Below are 27,243 nucleotides of genomic sequence, written 5' to 3' on the forward strand. Positions count from 1 at the left end.
TAGGAATCCTGGATTTGCACCCCACCTGGTAGCATAAGAAAGTGCCTCACTCGCCTCCCAAACTACACAGAAGAATCCATCTAAAAGAAAAGGTTTGACAAAGACCAACGTCTCACAATACCCAGAATGGCCAGGTTTCAAACAAAAATCACTTCTCATGCTGCGAACCAAGAAGATCTGAAACAATGAAAAGAGAATCAACAGATGCCAACAATATGAAAGGTATGAGAATTATTTAAAAGATTTTAAAATAGACATCATAAAAATGTTTCACTGACTATGAGCATGCTTGAAACAAATGAAAAATAGTTTCAGCAAAGAAATAAAAATACAGAAATAGAATATAAAAAAAAACAAATAAAAAATTTAAAATGAAAATTACAATACCCACCCACCCCCCCAAAAAGTAATTGGATGGGCTGAACAGCACAATATAGGGGACAGAGGAAAGAATCAATAACCTTGAAAGTGGAACAATAAAAATTACCATTTTGAACAGCAAAAGGAAACTGAAGGGAAAAAAAAATGAAGAGAGCCTCAGGGACCTGTGATTATAACAGAATATCTAACATTAATATGATTGGAGTCCCAGAAGAAGAGAATAGGGTGAAGCTGAAAACGTACTCAAAGATACAGTGGCCAAAAATTCTCCAAATTTGGCAAAAGACAAAACTACAGATTAAAAAGTAGAATGAACCCTAATGAAGAAATCCTCACTGAACACATCATAGCCAAACTTCTGGAAAAAATGAAAATCTTGACATCGCTTTACCAATACGGTTTAAAAGAATTCAAAGACTGGAAGAGGGAGAGAAATCATAAACCCCAGAAGAAACTGGCACATTTTTTTCAAGTGCCGAATGGAAAGAACTTATCAACCCATCATCCCATACCAGCAGAAAATATCTTTTAGGAATGAGGGAAAATCAACACATTCTCAGATAAAGGACAATTAAGAGAATTTGTCATCAGCAAACCTATCCTAAAAGAATGGCTAAGAGAAGTTTTCTAAACAAAATAAAAGATAAAAGCAAGATTATGGTAAGCAAAACTATGGGTAAATACAGTAGACTCTTCTTAAGTCTTCCAAATTTTGCTTGACAGTTGAGGCAAAAATTATGATACTGTCTAACATGGCTCTAGTATATGTAGAAAATATATTTAAGATAATTTATAACGTAGAGGGCCACACAGGGAGGTAAGCTTTTCATACTTTACTTGAACTGGTAAAATGAAGACACCAGTGATAAGCTACGTTTATATATGTAATATTTCAAGAACCATTAAAAAAAGCTATATTCAGCAACACTGTAGATAAATGAAAATAGAACTCTAGAAAGCTTTCTAGTAACCTACAAGATGGCAGGAAAAAGAAAACAAAAAGCAAAGCACAGAGAAAAGACAAAAATATTATAGACTTAAACCTTAACATATTAATAATTACATTAAATGTAAATGGTCTAAATATACAAAGTAAAAGACAAATACTGGCAGTGTGTATTGTAAAAGATGACCCTATTATGTGCTGTCTATAAGAAACTCACTTCATATATAAGAATATTGTTAAGTTGCTTATATATGGAAATAACAGAGTGGGAACAGTATGTTTCCTTGATACCAAAACCAGACAAGCAGACAAGGACAGTACAAAAAAGACAAAACAAAAACAAACAAACACAAAAACTATAGACCATATACTTTATAAATATCTATCGACTTCCTTTGTGTTGCTCCAAAGATAAAATTGTGGTAGATGTTACAAGGAAGTTGATAAGTTTTATACTTAGAATGGACTTTCTAACAACCAGACCAGTATAAAAATGAAATAGAACTACCTCTGGAGTACTAAGCATTCTGCTTTGATATGTTTTCACAGACACATAATCTCCATTCTGCCCTGTAGATTGTTTAATTTTATTATCTCATTTTAAGGTTTTTAGACATTTTTTGTATGTATCATTCACAATGTCTTCTCCAGGCTAAGCATCCTCAGTTTCTTTACCTAATACAGTTCTTAGACAGTCATTCTGGTTGCCCTTCTCTTTAGTTATAAAAGACCCTGGTAAAACAGGGCGCTGTTTGTTTTTTTGTTTTTTTTTTTGTTTTTTTTTTCAGATTTAATGTGTTTTATTGATTAAAATATTACATTTGTGCCAATTTCCCTTCCCTCTGCTCCCCTCAACCCGGTGGCCCCCCTCCCTCCAGTTGTCCCCCCCTTTTAGATTATGTCCATTAGTTGTGCATACAGTTCCTCCCAACCTCTCTCCGTCTATTCCATTCCCTCCTACCATGATCCCCAATTCCTATATCATCTCCCTCCCTCTCCCCACTCCCCCTCCCTGTTGACCTCCTCCCAATATGCTTCCCGTACCCACAGTTCCTTTTCCACTCTCGTTGCCTGTTTAGTTTGCCTTTGTTTCATCTCCCTAGCTTCTGTTTTTTTAAACCAGTCCCTTTAACATCTCATGTAACAGTGGTTTGGATCTAATGAACTCTTTCAGTTTTATTTTGTCCTGGAAACACTTTCTCTGTCCTTCTATTCTGAATGACAATTTCGCTGGATAGAGTATTCGTGGTTGTAGGTTTTGGATTTTCATTACTTTGAATATTTCTTGCCAGTCCCTTCTTGCCTGTAGGGTCTCCCTTGAGAAGTCAGCTGATAGTCTAATTGGGACCCCTTTGTACATAATTCTTTTCTTCTCTCTTGCTGCTTTTAAGATTCTCTCTTTATCTTTAATTTTTGACATTTTGATTATAATGTGTCTTGGAGTGGTTCTCCCTGGGTCCAGTCTCTTGGGAACTCTCCTTGCTTCCTGGACCTGCAAGTCTATTCCCTTCCCCAAGTCTGGGAAGTTCTCCTTTATTATATTTTCACTCAATTTTTCAAGTTCTAGTTCATCTTCCTCACTCTCTGGCAAACCAATGATTCTTATGTTGGGCCTTTTATAGCTGTCCCAGAGGTTTCTGATCCTCTCATTGTTGCTTCCCATTTCCTCTCGCTGAATTGGTTGACTGCTTGTTCCTTCTCCATATTCCAGTTTGTTGAAATGAACTCTGGATTTTTTTTCCTCACCATCTGTCTCGTATGTGGTTTTGTTCCTTTCGTTATGAAATTTTTTCGCTTCTTTCTTATCTTTTTCCTGCTCTTTTGTGAATTCTGTAAGCCACCTGATAACAATGGCCCAGAACTGAGCCTCTGACAGGTTTCTTATCTGTTCATCTGTCAGGTTCTCTATCTGCTGCCTGGTGAGCTGCGCCACCGGGATTTCTATAGTTGTCTGCCTCATTTTGACAGATGCGTTTTGTTTTCTTGGGCCGGCTGTCCAGGGCAGTGCCTGTGTACGCGTCACAATCCAGCGACCGGCGCCTGCCTGTCCGCGACCTATTTCGCAGCCCTGTGGCGCTTTCTTTGGGGGCGGGGGTCCAAGATGGAGTCACACAGTTATTCAGCTAGGAGACCGGGATCCGTCCTCCCGCCCCCCTGGGTCTCACTGTTCAAGGCGATGCGGTGGCTGCTTTCCCCAGCGCTGGGGTCGCGCACTGCCAGGGGCTTGACTGCAGCCGGGATTTTTCGCCGCCCCGCCGCTGTCCCAGGTGCGACCGCAAACAGCACTGCCCTCTTTAACTCTTACCTGCCCAAATGGCACCGCTGGTTTATAACTTCATATATTGGGCTTCCGTGTAGTTTTATTTTCTGGAATTTCTAGTTATCCTTTGTTTTGAAGTAGTTTTATTCCTCTCTAGTTGTAGAGGGAGACCTAGCGTGTCCGTCTAAGCCTCCATCTTGGCCGGAAGTCGGGGGCGCTGTTTGTCATGAACTGTTTTCTAGCCTGTCCATGTGTTAGCAGCTAGTACTGCTTTCTTCTGTATATGACTATCTAGACACACTCTTATAACTTCTATTCTCATTTTTCACAGTTTTAACAAAGGACTTTAAAATTATTTATTTATTGCCTGTTTCCAGAAGACAGAGACTAGCACCTTGAGTAATACGTATTGTACATATAGTAAGCATATTTGAATGAATGAAGTTCACTCTGGGTTGCATGTTTTCACAAAGGCAATGATGGTTTTTATTGAGGTTACTTGAAACACACGAAACTTTCTGACTAATTGTTTTTTTTCTATACAGGAATTTCGGCAGAAAGTAATGCTAGGAACTCCTTTCCTAGTTATTTGGTTGGTCGGGTTTATAGCAGACCTAAATATTGATTCTTGGCTCATTAAAGGGCTAATGTATGGTGGTGTTTGGGCTACAGTACAGTTTCTTTCAAAGTAAGTGTCATCTTTAACTATTTTTAAAACTAAACATGAAAAATTATAATTCGATCCTGCAGTATAAAAATTACTGTTTCATATGTTCAGAACACTCTTTCTTTGTTATGTGTTTGATCTTAATTCAATGTTAAATGTTTTGGCAAATTTATATGTGAAATATTTAAAAATTTTAACTTTGTTAAACTGATTCTAAAGGTGCTTTCAATGACAGTCTAGTATTTTAAAGGCTAAATTACAGTTTTAAAACATTGCAATAAAAGTGAACTTGAGTTTTTTGCACTCTAAATATACATGTTGTTTATTTCTAGGTAATTATAATGCTTGAGTTTTACTTTGTTTACTTTTCCATAGGAATTATATTTTCTTTGGTCATAGGCAGTATGCAAGAAAGGTTTGATTTTAGTAGCAAGGTAGACTCTAAGGATATGAAATAAGCTTAGTTTTTAACATTATTTTCTTCTCCCTCTGTTTTCTTTAAACATTGTGACTGTTTCTTTTTCTTCTGTCCTTAAATCCCATTGCTTTAAAGCTGCCCATCTAGCAAACCTAGGCAGGTGTCAATGATCCAGAACTTCTCACTTAACTTCTGTTTATTTCTTTAGTACTTTGTTTTCACTTGAATTTCAAGAAAGAGTTCTGTAAATAATTTGTACAGAGATAAGAATGACTAGTAATGCACTAATGTGTTAATGCTCAGGAAGGGGCTTAGTTCTAGGTAATTAATCTCATTTAAGTGTTTCTTGTAGCTGTGAGGGCTGTTATTAAATAGGAATTCACCAAGATTTTCTAAGTAGCTACATAGATGGTTGATCCTGCTTAAGTTTGATGAAATTTATTACTTATTTTTCCTGAATTCTAAATGCTATAAATAATGGCCTTCAATTCCACTAAATTAGCAGTTCATGCTACTTGAAAAGATGTAATGAAGACTTAATGAGGAAATAATGATGAAATGTAGAGAAAAACTTGAGGATTGCTTTGTAATTACCTGTCAGAATTACAATGCATCATCAGTGAATAATATGCTGAATGATCAAGTTACTAAAGTTGAATTTTTGATTAAGAGTATAGGAAAGAGTATAGGAGTATACTGAAATTTTGATATTGAGAAGTAAATGGAATATAATTTTAACTCTTGGTGAATTAAATAAGGAGCTTCAAAATCTTGCTGAGTCATCAGCTGTGAATTCATTTATTGTTGGTTACTATGAAAACAGTCTTGGTTTTTAAACATCCTGGACTTCTGGATTTTGGTTAAACCAGAGTTTACTGTGGAAAACATGTAATTTTCATTTAAATATATAAATACTCATTTTCACAATGAAATAATTAACTCAAATTTTATAAAACTTATGTTTTGCAGGTCCTTTTTTGATCATTCAATGCACAGTGCATTGCCCCTTGGAATATATTTGGCAACCAAATTCTGGATGTATGTGACGTGGTTCTTCTGGTTTTGGAATGATATCCTTTGGTTATAAAGGTCGTATCTAAGCAATTTTTGTTTGTTTTTTACAAACATGTTTAATAATAATTTAACAGTAGTACTGAACTACTCAAAATTGCCAATACTATAACAATTATTTCTAGAAAAATAAGTATGAATAGTATTTCTAGAACAATAAGTATATAAATATTGTTTTTAAAATGTTACATATTGAATAGATTGCTTTTAAAGACTGCTTTTAATAACATCAATAATAATAATAGCTACCATTTATTGTATGTTTAAAGGGCATTTTCTTAAAATACTTTGTATCATTTAATACACATCCTGTATATTAGTGTTATCTCCATTTTATAGATGGGAAAATTTAGGCTTAAATAGGTTAGGCTGTTATCTTTGCCCACAGCCACCCACTAGTCTCAGGTATAGATGAAATAAAAACACATACTTATCAGATTTCATAGCACATATTCTAAACCTTCCTTTTAAACTGTGATTTTTACATTTTAGTATCAAACGATTTTCTCTAAATATTATCTTAATTTCATAACTTATTATTTTGCTAGGTAGTAACAGTTAATTTTCTCTTTTGCTTCATGATAAACATGTAATGCTGCATCTTCAAATATTTGCTAATGTCAGTAAATTATCTCAATATAGTATACTTTAAAAAAATAATATAACTTCAAATCATAAAGTACGCAAATATGTGGATATCAAAGAAGTAAGGTCAGTGTCAACTTCTGGTATTTTAACATAGAAGAAGTCCAGTCAGTAAGGTAGTCTGATTTATTATAGTAAAGGCATTTTTCATAAATGTTTGTTCATAAGTCATTTTCAAAACATTTCCATGAAGTATGTAGATATGTTTTGAATGCGTTAAGTTTTTGGTGACTTGAATGATTTTAATTAATACCTGGTTTCATTTCCCAGTCTTGCGTATTATAATACTGTATTCTTTTCATTAAGATGTCTTGTATTTTAGTTGTAAAACAAAACATACTTATTTTATTTTTGAGAGTAAGGCACAATTGTAGCTACATTGTAATTCTTAAATTTTTATAGTGTATGTGATTACTTTCAGAAAGTATAGTACTTTTAAAATACTTCCTCAGACCCTGGCTGGGTGACTCGGTTGGGGCATCATCCCGTACATCAAAAGGTTGCTGGTTTGATTCCCTGACAGGGCACATACCTAGGTTGTGGGTTCAATCTCTGATCAGAGCATGCATGGGAGGCAACCAATTGATGTTACTCTCTCACATCCATGTTTCTCTTTCTCTTTCTAAAATCAATAAACATCTTCAAGTGAGGATTTAAAAAATACTTAAAATACTTAGCATAATTTTCTAATGAAATTTTTCCATATGGCAGTTTTTACTGTCTCATTCTGGCCTTCAATTATACTCTGACATAAAAATTGTTCTTCAGGGATTTATTATTAAACATTAGAATGGTCTTATTGGGATATTTAGTATGAGTAAAACAGATTTGCTTGTTTTCATTACCTCATCTATTTTAAGTTTCTAAAAAAAGCACTGACCTCTGAAATGACTTTAGTATTCCAGACATATTTTCTAACTTTATTTCCTAAATTGGACAGGAAGTTTTATTTTCAAGCAAAAAAGTTAGATTCCCATCTTAAAGTAATTTTAGACTGTTACTAAACGCTTTATCTGTTATGCATGTAAGTGGATAAAAAGAGGAAAATTAGTAAATTACCAAATAATGAAAACTATGCCAGACTTTCTTATATGGTAGAATTTGAAATTTTTTTCTTTTATTTATTTAGATATCATTAGAAAAATAGCTATGCAAGTTTCCATAGCTGGGAAGTTGAAAATGGGGAGAGGTAGATTTTGAAGGGAAGGCCAAAATAATCAAGTCTATTTAATTTGTCCTAGTTAAATAGTAATATTCATTTTTTAAATGCACAGAATAAATTGCACATGCTAATTTTTTCAAGTAAAAATTGTAGTATGAGAATGCTAAGTTTTATACTTGTCTGTAAAGGAGGGTTGATCATAGTGTTGTCTCAGGATTCTTGAAAAGGTGACTGTAATACAGTTGAAGGCATACTTGACATGTAAGAAGTGATAAGTAAGTCCCTGTTGTTATTTATATATGATTTTTTAAGTTTGTGTCCCAATGGGCTTTAAATGTGCATTTACATATTTGAATGTGTATGTGTGTATCTTACTTATGGAATGTGGAATGAAATCACAAATAACTTTAAATTCTTATTATTTCAAAAACCTTTACACTCCTCTATGTTGTAAGAGAACCATATTCGGACTTATATGAGTTTAGAGCTACATTTTTTGTTTTTCAGTATTAAATTTCTCAGGCCAGAGAGGGAAGCTCAAAAAACCTGTAAGAAGGGAACAGTAAAGAGCCCAGATTACATTATAATGAATACACTAAGGATGTTAGACAGGAAAGAGCCAAGAGGTCCATGATATAAGAGAATGATTAAGATATAGAGATAAAGCAGCGGCAGCTGTCAGGACTACCCCTTCTGCTGACCCCAGTCTCCTCGCTGCTGCTTCTGCCACTTTCCTCGTGCTACTAAGGGCTATGTATGTAATTAAAGCTGATCAGACTAGCTTTGAAAAGTAGAATTACAGTTAATTTTCATTATTAATGGTAGTTATGTTCCATAAAGTCACTGCGAATACCCATTGCTGCTAGCGGAAAAAGAAGGTTAGCTTCCTCTAAGCCTCTGGTCAGAACATTTTTGTCAACCACTCCATACATAAGCTTATTCTACATGTGTTACTTTTTAAACACCAAATTTAATATTTATTGTTGATTCATTAACACCGAACTCATGGCCAACAGTACTATAACCTATGTCTAAACAAAGCCTATCTAATACACATGTTTTTTCTCTAAAGTACAGCACTTAACGAACATAAGCTAGCACTTCATCACTACACTTAGAGACCATTTTAAAAGGCAAAGTCACCAACAGAAAGCACAAAAATATGAAAAATATGACACTAAAGAGACTATTAAAAGGATATTTGTTTATAGAGTGTAAAGGTGAAATAAGAAGGCAGAGTGTCACCTTGTTTAGCTCAGCTGGGATGTGTGTGCAGGGTGACTGTGTATCTTCCAATGTCTTATATTATACCATAAACATAATTTTAAGTTCATAAACCTTCTTGTAAAGCAATTTGGCAACCTATAGAAAGAGTTTTAAAAATATTCTTTGATCTCTTAATTATTTATTAGTAAGTAATCAGGGATAAGATCAAAGATGTATTTACTAGGATGTTTATCATAGTACTATTATAATAGAGACAAATGGAAATAACCTAAATATCCAATTTTAATACAGGGATAGTTTTATCAGTTACACTACATAGGAACGGGATAAAATAGCCATTAAAAATGCTTTTTAAGGACTTAAAAAGTGAAAAAATACTAAATTTTATTTACAGAGTGATTCTGATTTTAAAAGTACACGAAGTATATGAACTAGAAGTGAGTAAATGTAATTTTAGCAGTGATTATCTGTAGATGTTAAATTCATGAGTGATTTTATTTTGTTTCCTGTCCTTTATTTATTTGAAAATTGTATTGACCATTCTTCTTTTATAATAATCTAAAATTCACTGCCATAGCCAATACCGTGAACTTTGGTTAGAACTACTTTTGAAATACTGACAGTAGGTTATAGAAATGCTTTGTGTCTAAAAATAAATTATTTTCAAATAGGTTTTAAGTTTAAGTTTTTGAACTAAAGATAGATATGAAGAACTCTAGAGCCTGGGATTATTACATATATAATAATGAAGAGAGTGCAAAATTAGTATTTTTCACCATTCTCTTCTATGCATTTTCCTCTTAAGCACTTTCTGTAGTTTACTCTTAAGAATTCTTCAGTTTTCTCTGTATCTTTCCTAGTTTCCTTCTCAACACCACCAATATCGCTGTAAATATTCTTGTGTATCTTTTTATACACATGTACAAAAGTTTCTGTGAAGTAATAAAAAATTGTCTTTAAGTTCTTATCATGTGTATTTGACAACAGTGTATAATGAATGATGTGAGGGGAGAGAGTAGTATCTCCCTTTTTCCTTGTTAAAGAAGGTATTGCTCCAACACACCCTACCCTCACTCAGTTGCATCATCAACCTTGATATTCCTGGTATACAAATGGCCACCTTCTCCCTAGGTCCTCACATGGGAGGTAGAGAGCAAGAGAGGTCACATTAGGGTCTCATCTTTATGACCTCATTTAACCTTAATTACGTCCTAAAGACCCTATCTCTAGATCTGGTCACATTTGAGGTTAGGGCTACAATGTATGACTTGAGCATGAGGGGTGTCACACACAATTTGGATCATAGCAGAAGTCAAGGGTGGGATTGATGAGAATTCTGCATTTGTTTTCTACTCTGCATTTTTATACTACTTATACAGGTGGAGGTGAGATTAAGAACTCCGTCTCCCAGGCAGCCTGCCTCACCAGAATCGTCTTCTTTCTTGAACTCCAGTTTGAACTTTATGGCAAAGTGTGACTCGTCCCCTTTCTGTAGTTCTGGTATTTTACAGGGCAGTTGGTTTGATTTGCTGGTTTTGGTTCATTTTGCTGAGTATTATGGTAAGTTAGAGCTGCAGTTCACAGCAGGCGCTCAAATAACAGTCAAGCAGATTAAAGAGTTAAAGGTGAAAAAAGATTCCATAAACACTGATGACAAATATTTATCTCTAACTGAAAGACTTTAAGCATTAAAGTATAAATAAAATTAAGACAATAAAATAATGCTGCTTTTTCCTCTAAAATTAGGCATCTTTTTTTTTTCTTCACTCAGTGCTTAATGCAGATGTAGTAATCAAACATTGTCTTTCTAGTGGTGTTATAAATTGGTTTATCTTTCTGGAAATATATGACTCTAAAATTTATATGAAGCCTTAAAAATGTTCATACCCAAAGATATTGTTTTCATAGTATGTAATAGCCTAGGACATTCTGCTGAGCACTTTGAGGAGGCAGAATAGCATAGATAACAAGAGCCTGGGTTTTAATAAACCTACTCTATCTCTGATTCAGTCTGTAACCTTGGACTACCTAATTAACCTCTGCCTCTGTTTCATCATCTGTAAAGTGAGAATAGCAGGATTTGTCAGAGTTCTTACGTGGTTTAAAGGGCACATTATTGATGAGTATGTTATTTTTTATTTTATTAATGTTAGTAAATATACTGTGATCCCAATTGTAATAAAAAATGCACAGTGCCAGAAATAAAAGAAGTTATCACTGGATTGTGGGGTTATTGTTTTTGTCTTTATACTTTCTAGTGTTTTCTGAATTTCAACAAGAATAAAGGTGGTTTTAGAGCTGGCCACTGTGGCTCATTTGCATATAGCGTCATCCCATAACCAAAAGGTAGCAGGTTCGGTTCCTGGTTGGGGCATATGCCTACATTGTTGGTTCAGGCCCCCATGTGGGTGTGAATTGGAGGCAACCAATAGATGCTTCTTTCTCACATCGATGTTTCACTCTCTTCCTTCCTCTCTAAAAACAATGAAAAAATGTCCTTGGGTGAGGATAAAAAAAAGAATAAAGGTTATGTTAAGCCTTTATGAAAATAACCATGGCATTGTAGAGAATGGCTATTACAGTAAATATTAAAAATTACCTACGGTAGCTGGTCTGACCTATTGCTAAAGCTAAGTTCAAACTACTATTTGAAGATATTTAATATCTACCTTTAAAGAACAAGCAAAAAACTCCTTGAAGTTCATTTGGTATTTAATTCCTGAACATCTCTTTCAAATCTGTAGTCATTTATTGAGCTAGTAGTTAGCCTCCTGCAGATTTCATCCAGGCTACAAGAACCTGACCTATTTATTTACGTTAACACCTTTTTGAAACTCTTACAGTAAGTACAGGTACTGTCCCTGAAAAATGCCAGGGTTCAGCATTCTTTGCACATACATTTATCCAACTTTATTCCTAAGAGAGTTTTAACTGTTGGAATAGGTGAAAATTTGACTTTTGTTTACTTTCTGCTCTGTACTGGTGCATTTTGTGAAATAAAGATGGTGAATGTTGGGAGAAATAGGAGACTGGAGAAAGAGAAATCACTTTTGTATATGGCAGGTGATAATAATCCTTTTCTTCCTTTTTTTTCTCCTGTATTTTATGTGGTTATTTAGTGTTTTGGTATTTACCAAACAAATCTAAGATTATTTTATTCAAGAAGCTGTTCTGTTTCTGTGCTTTATAAGAAATGTAAACAATGTGTATATGTGATAACGTCTAAAAATCTTACAAAATTGTTGTATGATACATTAAATCTTGAAAATGAAATCTTACTGTTCCATATTTCTGTGTCTCAGAAATGTGTTCTAACATTGCTTTATTTTTCCTATGTTATTTAAAAGTCTTTGATTCTTCACTTATTTTTATAAATGCCTACTGCATTTTTAATATTTTCATTAGATAGAAAAACTTGACCAAAGTATTTCTGTTTTAAGCAACTTCATAAATATCTTTTATAAAATTAAAGTCAACTTGAATGTCTTTAGTGATAGCTTAAGTGTTTGGTAGCTGTATAAAGATTTTAATGCATATAAATAAAGTAATATGTTCTTCATAATAACATGAGAAGTCCCTTTTTGCCAAAAGAAATAATTATTTTAAAATGATGTATTTAGTGAATTTTAAAAATCTGTTCACTGACCTGTACTTCTTAAATCATATTTTTATTGTATTTTTTTCATTACCATTTATCCCCCCATAGGCTCTTCCATGTCCACCCACCCCCACAGTCACCATACTCACTGACTTTTGAAAAGTGTCAGATGAGCCTACTTGATTTAAAGTATATACAGGGTTCACATTTTTACTTTTTACATTAAGTTATGGACACAGAGAAAATGTATATTTTGGTGTAGTAGATAAACTAGATTGTATCGTACATGCAATAACCTGTTTTCATGTTATAAATTAATCAGCTTGGATAGTAGATATAACCTATTTTGATGTAATAAATAAACCAGCTTGTATTTTTTGCTTGGTAGGTGGGTTTTTATGGTAAAATTTTACGGATTATAAGTTTACCTATAAGAATAACTCATTTATCATTGCCTCTTTAGATTCCTTAACTTTAGGTACATCTCAACTTTTTATTTATTCATCTTCCATTCCTTGCCAATAGTGTTGCACTTTTCTACAATTTTGGGAAATCTTGGAAATCAGATCCAGGGATAATTAAAGCTACAGAAGAACAAAAGAAAAAGGTAGCAAGATACAATCTAACTAGTCACATGTGCTTCACTGCCAAATTGTCAGTAGTTATAGCAGATATTAAAGTACAAAGGAAGAAACTTGTTTAGAATTTAAAGAAATTTCAAACCAAACTGGATATATGGTTGATGGTCTTGTGATGCCTGTCCTTATGCTTCCGTGACATTTTATAACTTCATGTTTCTCTTATTTATAAGGCTACTGTGATTGCTTTGAGGGGTCAGTACAGTATTTTAAACATCTCTGTAAACCCTCAGCAAATAATATGCATTCAGTAAATGTTTGTTGAATGACTTTGTAAATTGGAAGGCCAATAAATTGGTTGATAGTGCAGGTATGTTATCCCAATCATTGAAATATTTATATATATGGCTCAGGGTACCCCTCACCAGTACTTAGGAAGCCAGATTTATAATCTAAAGATATCATGTAAGTAGAGAATTGGATGAGAGGCAGTTAGATTATTTTAAGAGCTATTTTATCCAGTTTCTGAAAACAAATCCTGATGGATTATTTCTGCCTACAAGAGACCAAACCACAGGCATGTATGTTCTTATGACGTAATCCCCCTTTTTCTAGGCTGCATAGAGATTGCTACTGTAATGTTATAGTATTCTTCAGACATTACTACTAATAGTTTGTCGGACTTTCTTAGTCATAACCTAATATTAAAGATTCAGGACTTAGGTTTATTTTCATGCCTTAATCATCAAAACTCTACAGGGTAAGTAACTTAGTTTTATTCTCAGAGGAATATTCCTATAACTAAGTTTAGGGTTGCCTTTTCATATATCCAAGAAACAAAATTCCTATATTTATACTGTGATGAAATAGCAGAACTAAATTAACAAAAGATTTTATTTGAGCCTAAAACATTAATTAATTAAAGATAAACACGTTTATTTATTGATATTGATGGCACAATAGTTGGTGAACACTGTTCAGTTTTGAATAAAAAATATATATATTTTTTTAATTCACAGACAATAGTTGAACTTGCAGAGACAGGAAGTCTGGACCTCAGTATATTCTGCAGTACCTGTTTGGTAGTATTTTTATTTTCTTCATTCTTCCGCCTAACCTCTTACCCTAGCAGTGGCAGAGTGTAGAGGGTGTGGGGAGCAAGGAGAACAGTTTCTTTTGCTGAGCATGTATCATGCCCTCCAAAAAAGCGATCCACGAAGAAAGATGGTAAAACGATGGCTCCTTCCCAATGTGTTTAATTCTCCCTAATTGTAGAACTTGACTCTAGTTCTGATTCAGAGATGCCGTTTATTTGTATTCACTCTTATTCTCTTTTTCTCTCTTAAAATGTAATTTAACAACTAAAAAACTAAGTAATAAAGTCTTTAAAATCAAAGGTTTAGTATGGTCCCTAATACTGTATTTTTCTAACTCTTATCAATCTGTCTGTATTAGAATGTTTATGCACCTTAAGAGCACTATTTTATCATTGATATTAAACATTATCATCTTCAACCAGGTCTTTGACAAAGATATATAGGAAATTAAATAGCATTTACTTATGGAATTAGTATGGTATTGTTGACATTATTTATTATAGATCTCAAATTTCTATAGAAGAACACAAATTTTTGTTTTAACTATTTTCTGCTTAACTTTTATAGTTCTTGTGTAAATTGCTATAATGGTTGTCATGTTTTTCTACATGGAAATTGAAATATCTCAAATTATACCTGAAATTAAATGCTCTTTTATACCTTTAAGTTATACATTTCAACTGAACTAATGTCTTAACATTTGAATAATAATAGTTAACTTAGTTTAGGGTTATGAAATGAGTTTTTAAAACTGAGCTCTAAATGTCACCTATTTTTTAAGTTGTTTCACTTAGAATTCTTTGACCAAACAGTCATGACTTTGAATATTCAAAATCTATACTGTTGTACTTTTGGAAGCAACTTTGGGGTGCTGACTAGATTCTTTGTATTTTCAAGCATTCTTTAAAAATTTTTGTTTCTATGCTTCACAGTGGGTTATTTACATGATTGGCATTTTTAGCATATAGAATGTTTTTATGTTCTGTGGAAATATTGATCTGTCCTATAAAGTCAAGCATGCATGGCTGATGTGTTTGCCACATGGCAAACAAATGATAGAGTTACTCAGTACAGAGTCATTGTTAAACAAATATTTAATGGCAAGAACAATGCTATTTGTCATCATAGTATAAACATTTTATTATGTGTTACTGCACACTTTGTACTTCTGGATAGATAATTTGATGTCACAAAGTAAGAATATACATATTATAAAATGATTCAAATCAACAGAGGTATTTGTCATGATATGGGTATCCTTCCCTTTGATAGACAAGTTCCTAAGGAGACACATGTAGATCAGAATTTAGTAAAAAATAATTACTTTGTAAGTGAACCAAGGAGACCACTATATTCAGGAGCCTGTGTCTGTCTTCAGTTCAGAATTCATTGTCAAGTGAATTCCCGATGGGGAAATGTAGCTGAGGGTTCAGAGTGGGGTAGAATTTGTTTGATAATAGCCAACTGCTTTCTCCTAAATAGATGTAGTCTCATTGTATGTGGTAAAGAATAACTTACCCTTTTCTTTGATCCACAGGTCCCAATAGTACATGTAAGAACTGTATAGTCCCACTTGTGTTTTTTACTTAGTACCTCAAAATAGCATATAACCTTATGCAAACTATTGGGTAAATGGCAGTGCTTTTGTTGAAACACCAATGAAGGATATTATGTTTCTGGCATAAGTTAACAATTCTAGTTTTTGTTATGTTTCCAGCATTGGGACTATAAGTCCTTCAAAGATTACTACTGAGTTCTTATATTCATTTGACTGATTTAGAATAATATAGAGTAAAACATTTTACAACAGTTAAAACATTAAGACATTATCAACATGAACTCCTATTGCCTGTCAGGAGCTGAATAATTTATTTTAATTTTGTTTTGCAAGAAATAGGGATTACCTAAACTTCCTGAGCATGTTGTACTTTCTTAGATATGGCCATGCATTTCAGTAGGGTACATGCTGTACCTTAATCTGAGATCTCAGGAGGCACTGAAAGAGAAATAGATATGTACACTTAGTTTTTTGCTAGATGTGTTAACTTTGGGAATACTCATATTAAATAATTTTGAATTTTTAAAAGCTTCTATTCACTTCTAACTTGGCCTTCCTTTTAATAAACAATTTCATTTTATTAAAGAACAACTAATAGCATTACCATTAATCACAATAAATTTTGATTCAAAAGCCTAGAGAGTGATGTTTTTATTATTTAGAAATTTAAGGGAATTAAATATAGTACCATTTATACAAACAGCAAATTGGGTTTTGATTCTTAATCACTTCTGAGAATATAAATGTTCTGTTTTCCTCTCTAAGGTATAGTGCCTTTAATAATCTTTTAACGTACCTATTAACAGATACGGAAACCAGTGAGGTCCAAACATTGTGGTGTGTGCAACCGCTGTATAGCAAAATTTGATCATCATTGCCCATGGGTGGGTAACTGTGTAGGTAAGTTTTATTAGTAATTTCTAAATATATTGTCCATTTAAGTTATCCTAGGTAATTAATAAAGTACAATACTAAAGTTTGATAGTGGAAAGTTCATTCCTGTACCTTATTACACTCCCCCTGCCCCCATCCTTCTGATTATCTTCTGGTTGACAAAACAACTCAGTTGAGAAAGAGGAGGAGTTATGAAATTAGTGTCTAGAAAAGATTGATATCATTTCCCTGTCAATTTTTTTGGTGCTTACTCTTTCCTATAAAAATATTTGAAAAGAAGTTATGTACAGAGGCAGACAGGAATGACAAATAAGAACTCTGCGTACTTCAGTGTTCAAGAGTGGTGTAGTCGGAGGAGATACACTGAGTGGTCTGGGAGATGACCCTGGGGACTTGATGAGGTGACAGCAGGGAAACATTGCAAAAGATTGTGTAACTCTGTTGGGAGGAGCCCTTGAAAAGTTGGATTATAAAGTTTATAAAAGTAGAGCTAACAGGGATATTTTAAACATCACAAAGCAAACAGCGTTAAAGCTCAGAATTGTGAGTTACTTGGTTCCTTAGGACTCTTGCCTTCAGAATGAATAATCATTGAAGTTATCACATCGTTGTATATAATTATAAGCATTCTTATATTAAGACTTTAATTAAAACATTAATTTTCTTGAAGAACATTTTCTAAAATAATTAATGTGTATGACTGTTGTCTAAGTTGTATCACACCTTTCATGACAGTTCCTTCGTTCCCGCATCTCTTTCCTGCCCTGGTGTGTTTCCAGTTTTTTTGTCTTAGCTGAAAAAAATTGCTTCTGTGTTGTTCTCTAGGTGCAGGCAACCATAGATATTTTATGGGCTACCTGTTCTTCTTACTTTTTATGATCTGCTGGATGATTTATGGTTGTATTTCTTGTGAGTACAATTAGTCTTAAAAGACAAATGTTTGCATATTCATGCTTACCATATTAACAAAAAAATATGATAATGAGTCTTCTCACTAAAAATTAGTTTGGGGTATCTCACTGCAATAAAGCATAAAGAAAGAAAGAGTTAATAGAACTAGCAAACATGCTCAACAACTAGTATAAGCAATAGAATTATCAGTTAACTACCTTTTAATATGTGTATCCCCTGAAAAATGTGTTGGCTTAATAGGCTTTAAAAAGTTTCTGGGTTAAATACACACATTTTGTACATCACTTGCTTGCTTTACTTTAGTAGTTTATAGGTTTTCTGATTGTGCTAGTTGCTCTTTCTTACCAAACAGTTGAAAAAAGATAGTTGAAGATAAATTTGCAGAGAACTTGAAATATTTTGAAAAGTAAGGTACAATTATTCCCTACTAGAGAATGTGAAAAGGTATTAGAAGTTACTCTTTTTAAGAATAAGTTGTCATTCACTTGATCATATAGGTTTAGTATCTTAGAGGAAATTATGGCTTTTTAGTGCTTTGAGAACATAATTTGGAAAGAGTTTAAATGAAGATATTAGTTACTATGCCTCAGGTCTTGGTGGTACTTAGCATAAAACTGTATTAGAGCCCAGCTTAAATATAAATCTTGGAAGGACTTAATATCATAGATATTAAGAAGAATTTCTGTTATTGTCCTAGTTAAAAAGGAGGCTATGTCCTCAAATATATATTTGTAGTACCCATTAAATAAAAACTATATACAGTACAGTTTTTTTTTTTCCTCCTAAGATTGGCTGCTTCTCTTTCCATTTCTGATTTAATGTTTTTTCACTAATGTATAAAAAACATGTGCATTGAAAGTCATTAATTAAAGCTAGACTCTTGGGTCATGTTTTTTAAGTGGTGCCTACCACAGATGTCTATACGGGTGTCTGGGTGATTATTTAGTAAATGCAAGTACTTCTATTCTGATTTTAGACTGGGGTCTCCACTGCGAGACCACGTACACCAAGGATGGATTTTGGACGTACATTACTCAAATTGCCACGTGTTCACCTTGGATGTTTTGGATGTTTCTGAACAGCGTTTTTCATTTCCTGTGGGTGGCTGTATTACTCATGTGTCAGATGTATCAGGTATGTGCAGGTGCTTTTGTGCACTACTTGTTCTTTTGTGTACTAATTAAAAACTTAGAAATTCACTCCTTGCTTAAAAGACAATAATGTATTCTCTTTTCACCCACTCTTAAATTTCAAGGAATAAAAATTTAATTTACTTTTCCTTTTTACTGTTCTTTCCTTCTTGCTCTCCTCCCTCTTTATTGTATGAAATTTTGACAGAACTTTTTATTTCTTTCTGTTTTTCCTGATTCAGATATATCCAGTTGGATATATTTGTGAGCTTAGATTGATGATGCCATTAATTTTGTGTTTGTTTTCATAGTAATGTTTTATTACCTGCAAATATCGGTATTTGTCTTTCATTAAAATCAGGATCTTTTTAAAAGCTCACTCTTAAAGGGCCTGTGTACATAGTGTCCATCTCTCTATGTGCACAATGCCAAGTAATCTGTTTTAAAGTTTTTTCCCATTTAACTAGCTATCAATGGAAAACCAAAATCAGACTTCTTAATTTTTCTCTGCATTCTGGTCTTCTTGAGAATTAATTAACTTATTTACATTAAATATTCAGAGAGTTAATGCTTTGTTTTCCCTTATCTCTTAGATATCATGTTTAGGTATTACTACAAATGAAAGAATGAATGCCAGAAGATACAAGCACTTTAAAGTCACAACAACATCTATTGAAAGCCCATTCAAGTACGTACATATTTATCAACCTAATATTTACCCTTGGCATATAAATTTCCTTACTAAACCAAATTCAGCAACTAATCTAGTAAAGACAAGTGTTTTCTTTAGGTATGGCAATAGGATATTAAACAGGAAATATTTATTTAACTTAGCAATATGTAAAATAGCATATAAATCCTTCTAAAGTCTGCCTGACATAGCATTGGTTAGTTTATGGTAACTTTAGAATTCATCACATTGACGCTTTATAAATTTGTGATATTCTTTTTTTTCTTAATTGCACAATTCAAATTTTATTGACCTACTAACATCAGTATTTGATCTTTAACCTTTCCATCAATTTATACATTTTCATTTAAAAAGTGAATGTATCCATAAAAGTGAAATAAGATTTTTTAAAAAGTCAATTGAAATTCATATTTAGGGGAATTTCCCAGGTCCTAGGGTGGCTACTTTTCAGTATAAATTATTTATTTTATTTACCCTCTGACACAAAAATTCCCACATGCCTAGTATATATATAATTGAAGTACAATTGACATATAATACTAGTTTCGGGTTTACAGCATTATGATTTGATATTTGTATACTTTGCAAAATGATCACTACATGAGTCTACTTAACATCTGTCAACATACATAGTTAAAAAGAATTTTTGTGATGAGAGCTTTTAAGATCTACTCTCTTAGCAAGTTTCAAATATGCAATACAGTATTATTAACTATAGTCACAATGTGCATGTTATATACCCAGGACTTATTTTATTAACTGGAAGTTTGTGCCCTTTGATCCTCTTCACCCATTTCTGGTAACCACCAGTCTTTTCTCTTTCTATGAACTGGGGTTTTGTTTGTTTGTTTCTTTATCACATACAAGTGACAGCATATGATATTTGTTTCTCTCTGAACATACTACATTTTCTTTATTTGTTCGTCCATCAGTGGACACCTAGGCTGATTCCATGTATTGGCTATTGTACATAATGCTGCAATGTACCATGGAGGTGCATTTATCTTTACAAATTGTGTTTTTGTTTTCTTTGGATAAATAGCTGAAAGTGGTATTACTTGGTCATATGGTAGTTGTATTTGAAAAGTTTTGAAGTATCGCCATACTGTTTTGCATAGTGGCTGCACCAGTTTACATTCCCACCAACAGTGCCCAGGGTTCCCTTCTCACCACTTCCTCACCAACACTCATTAGTCTGGTCTTTTTTTTTTTATTTTTATTTTTTTTATGACTGGTTTACTATTATGTTTTTATTGCCAATATTATAAAACAACTTTTTTTTTCCTTTTATTTTATTGGTTATGCTGTTACAGTTGTCCCAATTTCTTTTCCCCCTGCTCCCCTCCACCGTGCGACCCCCTCCCCCAGTTGTCACCCGCCCTTAGTCCATGCCCATTGGTTGTGCATATAGTTCTTCTCAGCCTCTTCCTGTCTACTCCACTCCCTCCTACTATGCTTCTTAATTCCTGTACCATCTCCCTCCCTTTTACCCCCTTCCTCCTCCCTGCTGACCTCCCCCAATATGTTCCCTGTAACTATAATTCTTTTTCCCCTCTCAATTGCCTAGTTTGCCTTTGTTTCAATTCCCTAGCTTCTGCTGTTGATTGTTGTGATACAGTTTTCATTTTAATGTTCATAGTTTTGATCCTCCTCCTAAATAAGTCACTTTAACATCTCATGTAACAGTGGTTTGGATCTAACAAACTCCTTCAGTTTTCCTTTGTCCTGAAAGCACTTTCTCTGCCCTTCTATTCTGAATGACAGCTTCACTGGATAGAGTATTCGTGGTTGTAGGTTTTTGATTTTCATTACTTTGACTATTTCTTGCCAGTCCCTTCTTGCCTGTAAAGTCTCCTTTGAGAAATCCGTTGATAGTCTAATTGGGACCCCTTTGTACATAATTCTTCTCTTTTCTCTTGCTGCTTTTAAGATTCTCTCTTTATCTTTAATTTTTGACATTTTGATGATAATGTGTTTTGGTGTGGTTCTTCCTGGGTCCAGCCTATCCGGAACTCTCTGTGCTTCCTGGACCTGTAAGTTCATTTCCTTCCCCAAGTTAGGGAAGTTTTGCTTCATTATTTTTTCACATAATTTTTCACTTTCTAGTTCTTCTTCTTCACGCTCTGGCAATCCTATAATTTGAATGTTTGTTCGCTTATAGCTGTCCCAGAGGTTTCTGACCCTCTCCTCATGTTCCTCCCTTTTTTGTTTCCTCTTTCTGCACTGGTTGACTGTTTGTTCCCTCCCTATGTTCCAATTTGTTGATTTGATCCATGGCTGTCCCTTCCTCACCACTTGTCTTGTAGGTATTTTTGTTCATTTCAGCAGGGCTAGCCTTCATTCCTTCCCTGTCTTGATTCAGCCCTGCTGTTAGGTCTGTAAGCTGCCTTATGACTATAGCTCTGAACTGAGCCTCAGAAAGATTCGCTATTTGTTCATCCGTCGAGGCCTTTATTTGTCTTTTCCTTAGCTGTGTGATTGGTATTTCAATCATTAATTCTGCCATTCTGACTGTTTTTATTTATCTTTCCTTGGGCGGGGCACTATCACACCTTCTAGGCTATATTGGGCGGGGCCCGTGTTCTCGTCACAACCTGTTGACCTTTCTCACCACACTGTGGTGCTTTGCGTGGGGGCGGGGGTCCAAGATGGATTCCTGCTGTTACTCTCCGCTGAGGAACCGGGAGCCTCCTCCGTCCCCACAGTCCGAGACAATGGGGTCTGCCTTCTCTGGTGTTGGAATCGCAAGCCGAAGGGTCTAGTCTGCAGCCAGGGCCGGTTCCCAGGCGCCTCTCTCCTCCCCCCAAATACGGGTGTCTGCTTACTGGGTCCCACTGTTCGCTGCTGCAGCTGCCGCCTCCGGCACAGTTTATTCAGCCTCGGTTTCGCCCCTCCTACCTGTCCGGACAAGCATCACTTGTTTATGACTTCATACGTTGGATTTCCATGTAGCTTTATTTTCTGGAACTTCTTCTTATTTTTGGTTTTGCGGTAGTTGTAGTCCTTCTTAGTTGTGGAGGGAGACAGAGCATGTCCGTCTATGCCTCCATCTTGGCCGGAAGCCAGTCTAGTCTTTTTTGATAATAGTCATTCTAAAAGGTGTGAGATATCATACTGTGGCTTTGCTTTGCATTTCTCTGATGACTGATGTTGAACATCTTATCATGTCATGTACCTTTTGGCCATTTGTATGTCTTCTTTGGAAAAATGTTCAGATCTTCTGTCTGTTTAATAAATGGGTTGTTTGGGTTTTTTGCTGTTGAGCTGTAAGATTTCTTTATATATTTTGGATAGTAATCTTGTATATCAGGAATATGATTTTCAAATATATTCTCTCATTCAGTGGGTTGCCTTTTCATTTTGTTGATGATTTTCTTTGCTGTGCAGAAGCTTTTAGTCTGATGTAGTCCCACTTGTTCATGTTCGCTTTTGTGGCTTTTGCTTTTGATGTCAGATTCAAAACATCATTGCCAAGACTGATGTCAAGGAGCTTATTATCTATGTTCTTCTAGGAGTTTTATGGTTTTAGGTCTTACATTCAAGTCTTTAATTCCTTTTTCTCTGTGGTGTAAGATGTTCCAGCTTCATTCTTTTGCATGAGGCTATACAGTTTTCTCAACCCCATTTATTGGAGACTGGCCTATTCTTTATATGTACATTTTTAAAACTTGAATTCAGTTTGATACCAAGAAACAGTGTTTCTTAATTATCTGAAATATTTAAAACTTAAGAGTTTTACTCAAGCTACTTGCCTACCACCTTAAAGCTTTTGCAATGCTACTAATTATTGCATGCTTTTGGAAAGCAAGCAAGTCTTTAATGAAAAGAAAAAAATAAGAGGGTCAATAGGGTAGTTTTGAGAATTTTCCCATAGGTACAGTAGTTATGTAAGATATGAAATGGACTGCTTTTCTAAAGGTGTTCTTAAAGTTCCAGGTTCCCTTAACTTATCCTGGACACTGCCAAATACATGCTGTTTGTAATTATTTTGTCTTTTAGTTAATTTTGAATATAATTTGTCTCCTTTCCAAAGAACCACCAATCAAGGAAAGGTTTTATAAAAATTTACATGAAACAAGAATGAGATACAAATTTGAATAACTTTAATATGTAATTGTGTAACCCATTAAATTAACAAATGAGAAAAGAAAACCCAGGGTTGGCCAGGCTGTGAAGAAACATGAGTGCACATATATTTTATAGTTATAAATAGGTTCTTTTTGGCAAGTAATCTGAGTTATTAAGTTTAGGAAAAAGTATATTTACCACCAAAATTATATTAAAACTCATATATTAAATTATTGTACTAATACTCTTTCTTTCTTGGGTTTTTTGTTTTTGTTTTTTAGCCATGGATGTATAAGGAATATTATAGACTTCTTTGAATTCCGATGCTGTGGCCTCTTTCGTCCTGTTATCGTGGACTGGACCAGGCAGTATACAATAGAATATGACCAAATATCAGGATCTGGGTACCAGCTCGTGTAGCAACGTCTTGATCTTGTGAAGCATATTGCTAAGTGGTGCCTGAAATTGTGTCTGTCCGTGTCTCTCTCACACTCGAAGCCACATCCCTTGAACAATAGCATGCTATGTGTAGGGCTAACAGTGAATTTTACTTTTTTTTTTTTCAACATTTTTGTTAACAAAAGTAAACATGGACAGAACACACCACTGCCATTCTGGGAAGAGTAAAGGTCTTGAAAAGAATTTTAATGGTTCTTAATGTGGAAATTCCCAACAAATTCAACTTTTTGTTTTGTTCTCATAACATTTTTCACAAAAAGAGTGAACTTATTCTTTTGACAGATACTAATAGGAAATGTTTGAGTCTTGCTGAAACTAAATTTATGGTATACAGCTAAATGTTACAGCTAATAGTATTATATTAAATTCCATGGAAGTTGTCTTAAATTGATTCAGAGTAGTAGTATGTACATTTTAGAATGGACATGTAAATACTGTGATGAAAATCATGTGGTTTTATTAGGGGTCCTCTGTAATGTGTCTTCAAAGGCACAGAAAATAATGTTCACCAAAAAAAATGTGCTAATAATATTTCATTGCTATCAGCTGTTGCAGTTCTGATATATTTCTGGTTCAGTGAAATAATTTGTAGTAACCTTGCTATGAGGTTTTATGGTCTGATAATAAAACACTTGCATGAGTATAGTAAGTCATGCTATTTTGTTCAAGCTTAAAAGCCCTACTAAGTGCATGATACACCTCATAGAATGTATACTAGCACATACTATCCAGTAAAGCATAAATTAAGAGTTTAATTTGATGTGCGAACAGTCTAATTTAAGAGTTAAGGTATTTTCAAGAAAAGGCAGAACAAATTAGCTGATGTAAAATTCTCAGTAATAGAGATAAATGAATATACTTTTTAAATTCTGAGCTGCAAAATAAACTGTAGACTAAATGATGGAGTTTAGCTAAAGATGGAGCATGATCTCTGTATATAGCACTGAATAAAAGAAAAGCTAGTGGTTTATCCTGGTTTTAAAAAGATGACCTATTAGAAGGAATTTAATCCCCAAGTTTACTTTAATTTTCTTAATATTGAATGTTACGAAATTTGTTAATACTGTCTGAAACAATTTCGAAAAGATTTTGTTCGTGATGCACTGATTAATTTTTGTTGCAGCATTTTCATGCTCATGGTGAACACATACTCACTGCTTCCATGAATACTGTTTACAGAGTGAGACTTGGTTTAGTTCTCTTTAAGTGCTGCAGCAAACTGTGGTTCGAGCAACCTGTGGGACACCTGTGAGAGGGAATGGGCTAGGGAAGGTGGGAAAAGGGTGGTCACACTGATGACAGATCCTAGGCCAGTGTACAGATTGTGTATCTGTATATAAATAACTTATCAAATAGTTTTCTGTGTGTGTGTGTGTGTTTAAAGCTGCTCATTTCATTTTATCTAACCAAAAGGAAAGGAAGATAACTAATGAGCTTCTAGTGATGTTCAATATTGCTGTTAATAGGCATTATACTCTGCAAGTTCACTGCATGTCTGATGCTTGGTAAATTAGTTTTCCCTGTACAAAGCAGATTACAGGTATTAAAGCAATCTAGTGGTATACCCGCCCCTTGCCTTAGTAAAGAGGAGCAGTGAAAGTGTATATAATTGATGTTCAGTATTTCCAAGTACCATTTTCATATGGGAGTTTCTTTGACCATAAGTCACACATCAAAAAGATTACCCTTGGTGTATGTGAATGTTTTAATATTAGAAAATTGGCATACATACTTTGTTTCTGAAAAGGGAAGAGATAGGTGTAGGGTGGCAATAGCATTGTGCCATTTTTGTCAGTGTGAAAAACTGGTTAACTTTACAAATGTCTCTGCTAGTTTTGACTACTAATTGGGGCAAGTTTTAGATAATTTTAAAATTCATAATTATTTATAAAGGTTTAGAATCTTTTAATTTTTTGTATTTTGAGGCACTTCACATGATGAAGACTCAGTTGCAATTTTTATTGAATACATTTTTATTAACAAACACTGGTGGTTTTCTAGTTTGGTTAAGAGTGTGTTGCCATGTTCTTTCTTTGTGGTACAATATTCTTTTCTGTGCAAAAGAGATGTCTTTCAGTTAAATAGGAAAAAAAAAAACCCTCTAGATGTATAATTACATGGAAAATATTAGCAATGTTAATGCTTTAGTACTAACCATCTCATAGTACCAATGAAATCTGTAGCTCAGAAATGGTCAGATGGTCAGGAGCCCGCGCAGCAAAAGTGTCCCTCTGTTTAATTATTTTGTACGTCTTGTGTGTGGAACCAGCTTAACCCAGTTCTAAAGTTGTGTATGAAGGTGACCCTTTGGGAAATAGTTCTTAACAGCCTAATTGGATACATTTAGCAAATAGAAACTTATTTCTCAGCTCTGAACATGAATTTTTTTCTTTGGAGTTTCTTTTTCTTCATATTTTTGTTGTTCCCAGGAATTTGTTTGAAATATTAATAGGCATAAAATAGCATCATTATACTTAAGCTATGGATATTTTTATTTTATATTTTCTTTATTTATAATTGTGCCAAGTATTATTTTGCTACTTACCGTGTTACTCTGTGGAAAGAGAAACCTGTAAAGTGTTTAATAAATTAGCTCTCCTTACATAAATTAAATCTGTCAAAATTTTGTAAAATATTAATCAGAATAAATATTGACTCTTAAATGTGTGCTTGCTTGTTATTTCACTCGATTCACTTCAAGAAGTTGATGAAACACTGGCAGTGGTACCTTATGATGTGAAAAGATTATTATATATCTGAGTCACCTAAGATTCAAGTTGCAAGACTGTAGAAATTGGCAAAAGTAAAAGGTGGTGGTGGTATTCTAAAAAAAGCTCCACAATTTTTGTGTATTTGTGTGTATGTGTATAATTATTATTTTTTAATAAAGAGAACAAAGTTTTCTGTAAGAATCTTGGATTCTGTGGAGTTAATTAGGTTCCTCTGGGACTGTATGAATCTCCAAGTTTGAAATGTATTTAAAGACACTGTATAGTAAAATATTGGAAAATGAAACCTACCAAACCCTGATATTATTTGAGAAGCTATGCATGACAGAGAAAGCTTTATTTGAAAAACTTAGAAGTAAAAATTATGAAGAAACCTTTTCCTGTTCACATGATTATTTATGGTTTAATTGAGAACTCAGTGGTATTAAATATTTTCCTATAGGACTAATAGTCATCTTATAATTATTTTATAATACTGAAAGTAATGCCTCTAGAGCTCAATGATATTTTGAACAAGTATATAAAATAAAGCAAATTCTGCAGTAAGCCATCAGTTTCATTCTAGGTAGGTAGTTTTCTTCTCTTTGTCTACTTGTCTGGATCACATCCCCCCTCCCTCCAAGTCCTTCCCAGATTGATAGATTGTACCCATGATATCTGGATCTAAGAGTTTATAGACATGATTGGAAATAAATGGTACATACCAGGACAAGAAATCTTCTTGTCAGAAAGTAAACCTAAGTTTCATCAAG

The 27,243-nt window shown here is 33.9% G+C and overlaps 1 protein-coding gene across 2 annotated transcripts in view; it reads left to right on the forward strand.

The window, feature by feature from the left end:
* Positions 1-24,411, forward strand: part of ZDHHC17 (zDHHC palmitoyltransferase 17) — a 93,861-nt gene extending 69,450 nt beyond the window's left edge. Inside the window, exons 9-17 of one of the 2 annotated variants that reach the window (XM_090273646.1) lie at positions 4,133-4,275; positions 5,642-5,742; positions 12,858-12,982; positions 13,973-14,035; positions 16,415-16,508; positions 17,328-17,411; positions 18,391-18,548; positions 19,138-19,232; positions 23,585-24,411. In XM_090273646.1, the coding sequence (XP_090129772.1) occupies positions 4,133-4,275; positions 5,642-5,742; positions 12,858-12,982; positions 13,973-14,035; positions 16,415-16,508; positions 17,328-17,411; positions 18,391-18,548; positions 19,138-19,232; positions 23,585-23,723 (1,002 nt within the window). In that variant the 3' untranslated portion in view covers positions 23,724-24,411. The remainder of the gene's footprint in view (positions 1-4,132; positions 4,276-5,641; positions 5,743-12,857; positions 12,983-13,972; positions 14,036-16,414; positions 16,509-17,327; positions 17,412-18,390; positions 18,549-19,137; positions 19,233-23,584) is intronic. The other variant, XM_090273647.1, reaches the window with a different exon arrangement.
* Positions 24,412-27,243: the final 2,832 nt, after the last annotated feature.

Source organism: Furipterus horrens, unplaced genomic scaffold, assembly GCF_987537825.1.
Source record: "Furipterus horrens unplaced genomic scaffold, mFurHor1.1.pri manual_scaffold_4, whole genome shotgun sequence".
Classification (NCBI taxonomy): domain Eukaryota; kingdom Metazoa; phylum Chordata; class Mammalia; order Chiroptera; family Furipteridae; genus Furipterus; species Furipterus horrens.